Below are 12,481 nucleotides of genomic sequence, written 5' to 3' on the forward strand. Positions count from 1 at the left end.
TGCACAGACGCGAAAAAAAGCTCACAAAGAGATGTAATGTTTCGCTTCTCGCTGGTCCGCCGATCAAAGCTGAGAGTTCGCAAATGGACTAAATGGGGTTCGTGTAAATGCGAGCCTGGAGGTGCTGTTGTGTAAACTGTGTGAATTGTGTGAATTGAACGCTGCTAGAATCTGTAATCCAAACAGGTTACTGGCTTGGGGAGCTGCTTACCCAACTTTCCCAGGTAGATAGAGCAGGAGCGGTACCACTGGAGAGTCCTGGTTGCCGTAAACGATGAAGCCCATATCCTTCAGTCGAGATCTGAGGTAGCGCGTGTTCTCAGCCAGCTGCCGAACTCTTCGCTGGCCTGCGGGGGAGATACAGACAGAGCCGTCATCGAGGAGAATTTGTTAGCTTTCATTGGAAAAGGAGAGACATAAATGGGAGTCTACAATAAAGTAAAGGTCATGATTTACAACAGAGCAACTGTAGGTCAAAAGGAAAAGTGCAAATAATCTCAAAGTGCAAATAATCTTAATTCTCCACTGGGACTGTATTTGAATGGAGTGTACTACGGATAAGAGGGATGAGGCAATAAAAAGTATCGGTTACAGTAGATGTCCTATATTTATTTATAGACCGATTACTAATATGTTTGTCCTTGTAAAAAAAAAAAAACACTTTACAATAAGGTCTCATTAGTTAACATGAACCAATGATGAACAATACAACATTTATTAATCTTATTTCATATTAATTTTTTAATGTCTACTAATACATTACGACTGTATTTTTCATATTAAATAACAGTTTAAATCAGTGTTTAAGGGACACTATGCAGTTATTTTAGCTTAATTTAACAGCTTCAGAGTTATTGAAATGGTTATATAACTTTCCCCCCTGGTGCTTGCAATTCAATTGCAACTTCAGTGCGGCGAGCCGCCGGCCTCAGCATCAGGAAGTATCGCGTGATATCAGCTCTCGCGATGTAACATATTCCTTTACGGAAACACTGCACATATCCAGGAACAAGGTCGAGAGGGATGGAGTTTGTCACACTATCGTCATGGCATATAAGATATAGAAAGCTAGGAAAGCATTGTCGGAGGAACAGAGAAAGAGCAGGAGTCAGAACGAGCATACGCGCGGGTGTGATATATCCCCATTGAAACATCTCGCAGCACGGTTGTACCAATACAAACAAATAAAACATCTCCAGGTAACTCTAGTAGAGCATTCATTTCATTCATTTGTTAAATAAGAGGCGATCTGAAATGTGTTGTTTTTAAAATCAAGTGACCAAAGTGCTCGTTGCCGTTACGATCAGTTTCAGTGATTCAGTGGTCTGTTGTGACGCGCACTGTTTAAACGGACACGCACTCAGGCCCCGTCCACACTACTGCGTTTTCGTTTAAAAACGGAGACCTTTTGCTACGTTTGCACCTCCCGTCCAGACTAAAACGGGAAAAACGAAGACCTAAAACGGAGAAGTTTAGAAACGCTGCAGCTGCGTTTTGAATTTTCAGAGGGCGTTTTAGTGTGGACGAGACAAAACGGAGGAGTTTACAAACGATGACGCAGAGGCTCACGCTCGGCTCTATGATTGGGTGTCATCAGTCATGACGTATCTTTCCCTGATTCGCCAACCACTGTTTACACCGGCGCGCGCATGCCCAGTGTTGGTGAATGGTCACGTGATCCACGTTTTCAGTCGTTTTAGTGTGGACGGAGATAAATTCTAATACGCAGGTAAAACGCTAGAGTGGACGGAGATCGTTTTCGTTTTAATTCTTCGTTTTTAAACGAAAACGCAGTAGTGTGGACTGAGAGACTCATTACGGTGAAATCACAAAACCCAATGCACAAAAAACATGTCCCTGTTTGAAATACAGCCACTAATAAACAATCGGTTTTGATGAGGAAAATAAACTATACTATTAGTTGGGATTAGAACCCAGAACCTGTGACACACACATGGCAAAAGTTCTTCCCCTGGACCATTAAAGTTCATGGGGACATGTATTTAATCACGTGAAAATTCTCACCACTAACAACATATATTAGATCTTATTAAACGACAAATTAAACACAATGAACTGCTGTATACTATGTAACATGTCACGCTCTCCGTGAGTGGTATTTACGACAGTAAATTTAAAAACAAGTACTCCACAGTTACTCTAGGGGTCGCTGTTTCACAAAAACAGCATTCCTGCCTGGTGTCCCTTTAAATATTATTAAACACTGTAGTATTGCTATTGCTCATTGTTAGTTTATGTAAGTTAATACATTAACTAATGTTAACGAATGAGACATTATTGTAATGTGTTACATAAAACAATTGCAGTGGTCAAATAAGAAATACTATGAAACCAACACAGGACTATGAACTATATTTATTTAAACTATAATCGAGTGGCTGAGCAACATTATATACTGACATAATCAAGAATTGTATTGTTCAACAGTAAATGATTTTTAGACATTTCTAACCAATGTTTACATTTCAACAAAATCTCTACTCTAACCCGTCACACACCACACATTAGGGGCGATTTTTGGACCGATTTCTCTCCTTTCGACAATCCTAAGTAAAGATGTGCTGAACCATTCTCATTGCTTAACCATTTCATTCTGTGCCAATCCAGCCCAGCTGGTACAGATATAGGTTCATTTTCTTACGTTTACGTTATGGAGGATGACCAGATATTTCTTTTAATTTTACTATTAACGTGTTTACTCAGCTCAAATTGACCGCATGGCCAACTACAGAGAAACTGGTAGCCAGGCAACAGAGAGAGAGAGACCAATCCTGAGTGGCGACTAAGCTCAAATGGAAATATAACTGGAACCGTTACGTAACGTTCTAAGAACTATTCGACATGCTGGTGTAAAAGTGCCAATTGGGTCTTAAAAACTAATCTGAGCAACTAGCAAATTACTTTTCAGATTCACAGTTTTATGTCAGTGAGAAAATCTGTTTATGCAACTGGCCACTCATCTCCATATAAATACAACATATAGACTACTAGTAAAACAGTAAAATATCATGTTTAATTATCTGTCCCGTGGCTATGATTTGATCTTATTTATGATATTTTGTATAACTGAGAATTGTTTGAAAATACACTGAATTGTTGTTACGGCAATTTGTAGCACTCAGAGAGTCTGCGCCCACTCTGCGGTAGCACGAACAGACCAAACAGACCATGTCAGGCAGAGTCTGCAAACCATAGAACAAATATGTCTACAAACTAGTCCTAAAACAGCTGGCACAAAGATTAGCCAACTTCTTTTCCAGTTTTCTTTTTTTTTACTTCGCTGTTTGCTTAAAAAAGTTTCATAGTTTTTCTACTTGAATATAGTTGAAAACACTGGGAAAATGGCCAAAGAATTGCAACATAATGTAGTGGCATAAAGCCATACCACCAGCAGTTACGGCTCTTACAAAACAGTCTTAGCAATACCTTAACTTTCTCTTTCTTAGGCTACTGGAACATATATATTTCACCCTTATTTCTGCAGGTATAATCAAGAAGAGTTTAGTTCCCTTTAGGACATAGACTGATTGTATTTAAAAGACTATGGAAGGGGCCCAAAGAAGGAGGCAGGAAATGACATCATCTGCTCTGCCGTTCAAATCCCAGGATCGCTCTTTTAATAGCCCCTCATTAAGACCATTAAGTAGTTAGTTGAGACAGAGCAGACCCATTCATAAAATGATCCAAAAACATAGTAACAAACAACAACAGGAAGAAAACAGTGAAACTGTCTTATGGACTTTATAAGTTTTCATTACATTTTGAGGCTAATTTCTGTATTCTTTTGAAAACGCCTCTTAATGTGTGTGTGTGTGGACTGTGGAGTGAGTCGATTTGAAAAACAGTACCAGCTGGTTTTGTTTTGTTAGGCTGAATGGTAGACAAATTTCATTATTTGCCAAGACACTCTTGGCTTGTATATAGGATACAATGGATTTGGCACACAATTGGAGACTTGGGGTAAAATAAGAAGCACAGATTCAGATCCGCATGGTACCATGTGGTTGTCAGTAGATTAGCGGTTACCACTCCGGACTAGTAATCCGAACTTTGGTGGTTCGAACCACAAAGATATAATTCTAACAACTTAATGCGATTTGAGACACATCAGTAGCTCAATGAACATCAATACTTTTCACTCTCTGTCATGTTCAGTTCAGTCTACAACTTTTTCTCTCCTCCATCTTTAATGGAGTGAATCATGCAGTTCTGAGCGCTGGCCAGGTCCGCCTCCAGCTTTCTTTGGCACCAGGGCCTGAGCTTTTGGAAAACAACAGCATGTTTGCATATAATTACCTGTGAACCGACTGGCAGGTATTTCAAAAGGAGGTGTGCTGTAAAGCCAAGCTCAAAAGACCGCATGTCAGTGGAACGAATACAACCGCTGTTAACATTCATTACATTAGAAACTCTTCAGCTGAAACACTCAATACTGGCAGACGCTAGAAAGAGCAGGTGAAGCTCCAACCAAACACTTAGTCATGGACACGGTATCGTTCAGGTCTGCTGCAGCCTATTGTGTTGTAAATTCAGAGCGATATGGAGCATTTTTCGAACTTTCCGAACAGTGTGACTCACCCTCCACAGAATTGCATATCATGCCAGTTATGACACCCATGGGCAGCTTGTCCAAGTCTGATATATACATCACAGTGTTCAACAATTAAAAAAAAAAGCCTAGAAAGATTCTCTTTGGACACGTTTGGACTAGAACCACTTGGTCAATTGAAGCAGGGGAGTTTTAATTAAAATAGTTATATGGATTCAAACGTAATCTATTTAAAAAGAAAGTCTCTGATTTAGAGGAGTACTATTTTTTTATAAATAAACCATATGCATGATTCTAAAGCCATGGTCACACTAGACTTTGAATACACAAAATTTCTACAGACACTGGTTGTGATATGACATCATGATTTGACAAGTTTGGGGTCAGTTAAAAAAAGATGTGACACTGAAGACTGGAGTAATGGCTGCAGAAAAAGTACTGTAGCTTAAATAATTTACATTTTAAAATAGAAAATAGGGAACCACTTTATGTTAAGGTGACATACTTACTTACCATAGTAATAACTGTAAAGTATGCATAATTACAAATTAAAACCAAACCCTAACCCTAATTGTAACTATATAGTAAACACATGTAGTTAATTAATATTACTCAGTGCTTATTTGAGTAAGTACAATGTAACTACGTCACCTTAAAATAAAATGTAACCCAAATAGTTATTTTAATTTGTAATAATATTTCACAATTTTGCTTTTTTGTTGTTGTATTTGAACTACGGTTTACTGTACTTAATCGTGGTTTGAGTCTTTTCTCTCATGGTGTGAACTACAGTGAAACTAAAATGAAACACAATGTCTTCTCTAAAAACATAAATATATGGATTAACGCATATCAAAAACAGAAGGCAGCTTGGGAAAAAGCCTTATAACATCTGGTGCCATTCTGCGGACTCTTAATACCTGGAAATATGTGAACTTTCCTTGACTAAAGGTCTGCAGGACTATTTAAGCCGGTCCCATTGCTTTATTGAGATCTGTTTTACATGAGTTATACGCTGTGGTGAAATACATTTTATTTGGTTATTAAATCCATGTGAATCTCTTTCCCATTGGATTCCCCATGTTTAAGGAGAATGTTGGGTAGAGAATTTCAGTGTCTTCTGATATTACAATGACTGACAGGTTTGAATTGTGGGTCTCAATGTCCTCTGACACATCAAGTGTAAAGTGGTGCATCTGTAATGTGACTTCTGGACACACACACACACACACACACACAAATCTGGACAGTCTCTTTAACAATTTAATGTCTAAGTATTGTTTCAGGGTCTTTGCAAGGCTTTATTACTAACCTTCTGTTGTGCCATCGACTCCCATGATGCATTTAATTGCCCTGATGATCTGCTCCACGACAGGTGGGGACATGGCTGTAGCGTACACTGCACTGTGAGAATGAGCCCGCAAATAATCCACCAACTCCTGCAGAAAAACACAAAATGTCCATTATTAAAGGAACACTTCAGCCCAAAATAAACATTTTCATCATTTACTCATATTTATGTCAGACATTTTGCCTAAAACCCTCTTTTGTGGTTCACAGACGAATTAATTTAATACTGGGCTAGAAATATAATAAATTATTACTGAAACATAATTGAATTGAATTATCAATCATCAAAATTCATTAAAAAATAAAATATATCAAAATGAATAAGGAAATTTCATATTTACATAAGGGTGATAAGTTATGATAAAAATATCAGCTTCCATTTGAACTATTCAATGGTCTACTCTCAGTGTCAATGTTTCACAAGTAGCAGTATGGTTAAAGACAGATTTGTAAGTTCAAACTCTTGAACACCTAGCAGATCATCCGTGAGAAATGTATTGCGGGCTTGTGCAAGATTTTTTTAACCTCAGATTTCTTCAGAAGAGGCGAACCTTTAAAAAATTTGAATTTAAATGTCCCTTAAAGGGATAGTACACCCTCAGATTAATTCACCCTCAGGACATCCAAGATGTAAGTCTTTTTTTCTTCAGTAGAACAAATAATTTATCTGAAATCATGGTCCTCGTTGATTCATATAATGCGAGTTAATGGCTACCATCACTCTGAGAGTAAAAGAAAACAAACAAATACAAGCAAAAAAAAAAAAAAAATCATTGAGGTCTTAGCAGCAAAACGATCGGTATGTGCAAAAAACTGAACAATATTTAAAACATTATTACCTGTAATCCACTGCTTCAAAAGACCACAATGTATCGTCAGGAGCAGGTATTATTTTATATTGCTTGTAAATTGTTTTTAGACTCTTAAAGTGACGGAAGCCATTGACTTACATTATATGAGTCACCAAGGACCACGGTTTCAGCTAAAAAATCTTCTTTACGCTTCTGCTAAAGAAAAAAAGACATCTACATCTTGGATGGCCTGAGGATGACTTGATGTTAATTTTTAGATGAACTGTCCCTTTAAAATGACCTGAAACACTGTGCTGTCCGAACTACACCACTAGAGGGAGATGAAAACACACACCTAAGACACTGATCATCCAGTGATAATGACAGCTTCTCAAAATTCTCAAATGTGTCTGTTTGTGACTAATACAGCACTAACTGCTTGAGGCAGTGAGGCATACAAAGACGTTTATAGCTTTCACAAACAATCAGCTTTGGAGATTGTGCCCCTTCTGTCCTGCATCCAATAAAAATGCTTCTGAGCAGAAGCCGGGGCCAGTATCGAGCTCTTAATCTCTGTCCTCAGACATCTCTATCCACTGTGGAGGAGTGAGGGGAGGGGGACGCACCTCGCAGTGCACACGGGTCTCTGCATCCAGATGTGTCCTCTACTTTGAGGACGTGGGCGAAGGGGTTTTTAGGGGGAATATCTGCGAAGCAAACATCTGCTTCCACTTAGAGTGCAAAATTTGCAGTGCTTTAGGTCCTGGGAGCTTTGTGGTAACAGCATAAGATAAGTCAGTTAAGAGAACGTGTCCGAAATCCACCCACATCTGTGGAGCGAGGGACTGGCTGGAGCCATTTGGCAGCTCTCTTTGTGTACCTCCCTCTGTGCTTGTGTACAGTGTCCTTAGTACTGCTGAGAGCAGATTTACCTTATTAAAGCAAAAAAGTAAACCTATGTGAAGGGGAACAGAAGTTTTCTTTGACAAGTTGACAGGCATGACTAAAAAGGTCCGTCGACCAGCAACACAACTGAGACAAATCGTAGAAAAATTTCAAATTTTAGAACGATTTTATATTTTATATAGTCCAAGGTAATATTAATCAAAATTGTATTTACTTTTTTAAAATAAACAACACATTTAGTCAGTGTGTGCAGATGTGAAAATCAGAAAAACTACTTCTTTATACACTACCGTTCAAAAGTTTGATTGATACCGTTCAAAAATGTATTTCTTTTAAAATAAATCAACACTTTTATTCTGCAAGGATGCATTCAATGAATCAAAAGTAACAGTAAATACATTTAAAATGTTACAGAAAATTGCCATTTCAAATTAATGCTGTTCTTTTGAGCTTTTGATTTTTTCCACATTTCAGTTTCCACAAAAATATTAAGCCACACAAATGTCTTCAAAACTGATGGTAAATAGAAATGTTTCTTGAGCACTAAATCAAAATGATTTCTGAAGGATCATGTGACAATTAAGTCTGGAGTAATGGCTGCTAAAAAACAGTTAAATAATAATGTTTTAAAATATAAACAATTTCAAATAGAACAGCTTGTTTTTAAAAATGGCAATTATATTTCAGGATGTAAAAGTTTTTTTGATCCAATAAATATAGCCTTGGCGAGCATTAGACACTTTAAACATATCACCAACCCCAAACTTTTGAAAGGTAGTATACATAATAGACAGATGTTAGGAAGCATTCTATGAAAACCTGCAATTTTGATTAGACCCACAAAATAGAGCTGGTCGACAGTCTCACCTTATTAATAACACACTTAATATTAAAGCACTTGTGGGGTCTCTCTCTCTCTCTCTCTTCTCCCCTCACTCTGTTCTCCAAAGTATGTGTAATTTAAAAAACCTGCAGTCTTTTTCATTTTCAGTCTTTTATAATCAACTGCCATGTCCGTGATGTGGTTATGAAGTGAAGTGGTCTTTTTTAATGGAGTAATGAGATGAGAGAGGTGGTGTTGTGGCAGGAGCGTCAGTGACATTTGGGTAACATATGTAGTTTCACATCATGAAATGAAAACATGTGTGTGCGCTTGAAAAAAAAACAGGAAGGGAGGGTGGTGTGCATGCTGGTGCATTGTGCATTTCTGTACCACGAGCGTCACCAAATGACAAACAGTAGCTCAACGGGCTGAATTTCTGTAAAACATTGGCCTGGTTTCGTGCCTCAGGAAATGCTTTGTTAAAAGGCACTTGATAGTAATGTATTACATAATGCCTACCTTTTTGCCAGCTATGTATCCGCCAGCAGCCCCGAAGCTCTTAGTGAAGGTGCCCATCAGAACGTCCACTTCATTGGGGTCCACTCCAAAATGTTCTGTAACTCCCCGACCTGTGGGACCCACAGCCCCGATGCTATGGGCCTCGTCGAGGTACAGATAAGCCTTGTACTTCTTCTTTAGTGCTAAGATCTCTGGCAGCCTGACAAGAGAGCCTTCCATACTGAAAGAAAAGGACAAAGATTTCAGTTAAAATGTGTGCAAGAAAAGTTAGAAGTCAGATCACTGAAATAGGCAAATATGTAGAAATAATTAATTATTAAAATATTTAAACTGTATTATTATAGTGCATATAATATTAAATATTATAATTAAAACTGATAAATAGATACACATAAAAAATTCATATACATTTTTTTTTTTTTTTCATAATCCATTAACTTACATTTAAAATACTTAGTACCTACCATCAAAACTACTATACAGTAACACGTCTCTACTACTTGGCAGATATTACTGAAATAGATGTCCTGAAAAATCACACCTGTCTCAGATACGGCACTAGGCACTGTAAATGTTTTGATCTGGTTGCAAGTTTGTGAGTCGTTTAAAATCTTCTATAATCATGTGTGAATTTCATATTAAGTTTATGAACGTTCAGTGTTCACGTCACATCCCACTGAGCACAGATTTATGCAATAAATGACCTTACAACAAGGGTTATCAATGCTCACGAGGCTGGAAAGACTTTGGCCTCAATAAACCAACAATCAAACAGGCAGTGTCCAAATGCGTGACATTACAGATCACAACGGTGTTAAAGAGGCATAGACAATTTCATTATCTCCACTGCAGCCAAAGTAGGTGCCAGAAATCCAAAACATTGTAGCTGTTTTCCAACAACAGATTTTTATTTTTTTTTCATCATTTAATTTACTTTCTGCTACTTTGTAAAGCAATTTGAGCTATAATTTCGTAGGAAAGGTATTTTATTAATTTGCAGTTGCATCCTCTTTCATTTGATGTAGCTGCTTACATTAAGGCTGGAGTGAATATGATTGTATGTAAATGAATATGTGAATATGATTGATTGTAAACATTCACCTGTAGATGCCCTCTACCATAATGAGAATCTTCTTCCAAGAGCGATGGGTTCGGGGTTGCCCTGAGCAAATCGCTTCCTTCAGCAGCTTTTCTAGACTCTGCATGTCTGCAACCAAGCACAAAGCAGGCACATTATGACACAATCAGGTATTAAGTAAACAAAAGACAGTCTTAAAAACGGGGTTTGAAATCGCTGGTGTCTCACAAACTGCCTTGTAGACAAATGCATTGTCAACGTGTGACCATCAATGAGTGGATCTCTGAGCTGGTGTGAGTGAGTGGATGTGGGGCTAATTAGCATATTCATAGAACATTAACATTCTCCTTAATTGAGGTAAGGATGTAGAGTTACATTCAAGCTATTGTAAGGCATAAAGAAAGGAAAGGAAAAAAATGTGTCCAATTACTGAGACACAATCTGGCAGTGTTACCAGACCTTGCTAGAAAAAAAAGCAGGCAAGGGTCTGGCAAAATAAAACCCAAAATAAGTGACCAACCTCAACAAAATAAGCCTAATTTGCTTTGGGGAGTGTGAGGGTGTTTATGGATCAAGGAGAATTGCTTGAGTTCAATGAACTGATTTATTTTGGCATAAACATTAACCAAGGCTAAATTGCATCTTACTGCAACAAAAAAAAAAAAAAAAGACTTTCCAATAATTGTATCCTAGGGGAGGGCTTGGAAAAGGCTGAAACATGGAAAGAAAAGGGAAATAAATAACGATTTTATGTAAAACAAAGCTCTAACGGCATATTGGCTGGTCATATTTTATTGTGTGTTTTATTTTTAAGTTTAAATGTGTGACTGTATCTGTATCTATAAGTTCAAATGTGTGACTGCCCCCCCCCCCCCCCCCACACACACACACAAAAACAAACAAACAAAAAACCCAGTTAAGATAACCAGACATGGCTACACTACAAACTAGCCAACAGATGGCAGAGTTGAACTGCAAAATCAAAGGTTTGAGTCTAGCCTGTGTCTCATACTGATCTCTTTCATCATCTCTCTTACTCTAAAAACTTCCTGCTTTCTCTACAGTCTCTATGAATAAAAAGTGACGCAAAGCCCAAAGAAAAGAATGTCTCTTATCAAAGTGGCCTCATTTCAAACAGGTGAACGTATTTAGGCCAGTGAAGGCCAATGTGGACGCGGCCTGCTTTCACTATCCATGCAGTCCTGAAACACTACACTCACATAAAAGGATCTGCCAAAGGTTTCAGGTTAAGAACAACAATAAGAAGAAGAACTGACAAGTAGTAATTGAAACGTAGTACTAGATGAAACAAGGCATGGAGGGATAAATGTCAAACTATGTTTGGCTAAATCTTTGTTTACTTGTATGTTTAGTTATCACTAGTTTATTCAATATGACAATGACAGTATTTCCAATGTCAAAAGCACATTCTGAGCATTTGAACAAATTGAGTCTGTTTGCATTCAAATGTGCAAATGAGCAGAGATAAATAATATCTACCTTCCTGCAGAATTTATGCTGTTTTTTTCACATCAAGTTGGATGTGGAATTTTCCAACTTCTAACCATTGCGCAATCCTCAGAAGATGACGGATAAAGAATCAAAATGGCAATGCTAGCGTTAGTGTCGTAGATATTTGTCAACAAACATGTCCTAAAAGTCAAAATGCTCGCGATACATTCATTGTTCTGCATTGACAACATTTATTCTGCAGGAGTACAGGTATCAACAGAGAATCATACCATTTTACGCCAGTCTATGCAAATGTTTGCTAAACAGGTTTGGATTATCATACAATTAATGCATTTCATTTCCTTCAAAGTAAATGTTTATCATTAACTCATCATGTAAACCAACGCTACTTTTGTGTCATTGAAGGGTAACGCCCTTTTTTGGGGGAAAACAAACGGATTCCCCTGAGAACTCGCTCTAGATCTGCTCATTTTTTTTATATCAAAAATGGCTTGATAGCTAGTGAATACGGGGTTAGAGGTGTCCCTTTGAAATGATCGAAAACTGGAATAATGACCCCACGCGGTGGCAAAACATGGACTATTCAGAAATCTAACGTTACCACTATTTCGCAGAAATCCTCAAGTAGGTAGCCTATTTTTTTGTTTGTCATTAACACTCAGAGTATAGCAAACTAGACGACGAGGCCATGTCACTTGGATCATATCTAACTTGATTTAAGCTAGTGACTAAGCTATACTATGCTGTTGAAATAGTGGCAGGCTAGGACTAAAGTGGACTTAGCTTGTTTCTGCTTGTGTCTACTCTAGAAAGTGCTAGGAAGTTGTAAAAAGGTTTACAATGTACGGCAAAATATGTATAGGGCCAAGGTATGTATGTATAGGGTAATCAAAACGGATGTTGTGACATTACGCTATCCTATCTAGCCTAGAAGACTTGATCTACTGCCGTTCGTGTTGTTACATGCACTG

General features: G+C 37.8%; 1 protein-coding gene across 1 annotated transcript in view; it reads right to left on the minus strand.

Annotated features, from left to right (window-relative positions):
• sptlc3 (serine palmitoyltransferase, long chain base subunit 3) overlaps positions 1 to 12,481 on the minus strand; it is a 31,529-nt gene that overhangs the window by 3,277 nt on the left and 15,771 nt on the right. The window contains exons 7-10 of the mRNA XM_039653259.2: positions 10,061 to 10,166; positions 8,960 to 9,179; positions 5,883 to 6,009; positions 212 to 347 (exon numbers count right to left, since the gene is read on the minus strand). Of these exons, the coding sequence (XP_039509193.2) occupies positions 212 to 347; positions 5,883 to 6,009; positions 8,960 to 9,179; positions 10,061 to 10,166 (589 nt within the window). The remainder of the gene's footprint in view (positions 1 to 211; positions 348 to 5,882; positions 6,010 to 8,959; positions 9,180 to 10,060; positions 10,167 to 12,481) is intronic.

The sequence above is a fragment of the Pimephales promelas genome, chromosome 11, assembly GCF_988280905.1.
Source record: "Pimephales promelas chromosome 11, fPimPro1.hap1.1, whole genome shotgun sequence".
Classification (NCBI taxonomy): domain Eukaryota; kingdom Metazoa; phylum Chordata; class Actinopteri; order Cypriniformes; family Leuciscidae; genus Pimephales; species Pimephales promelas.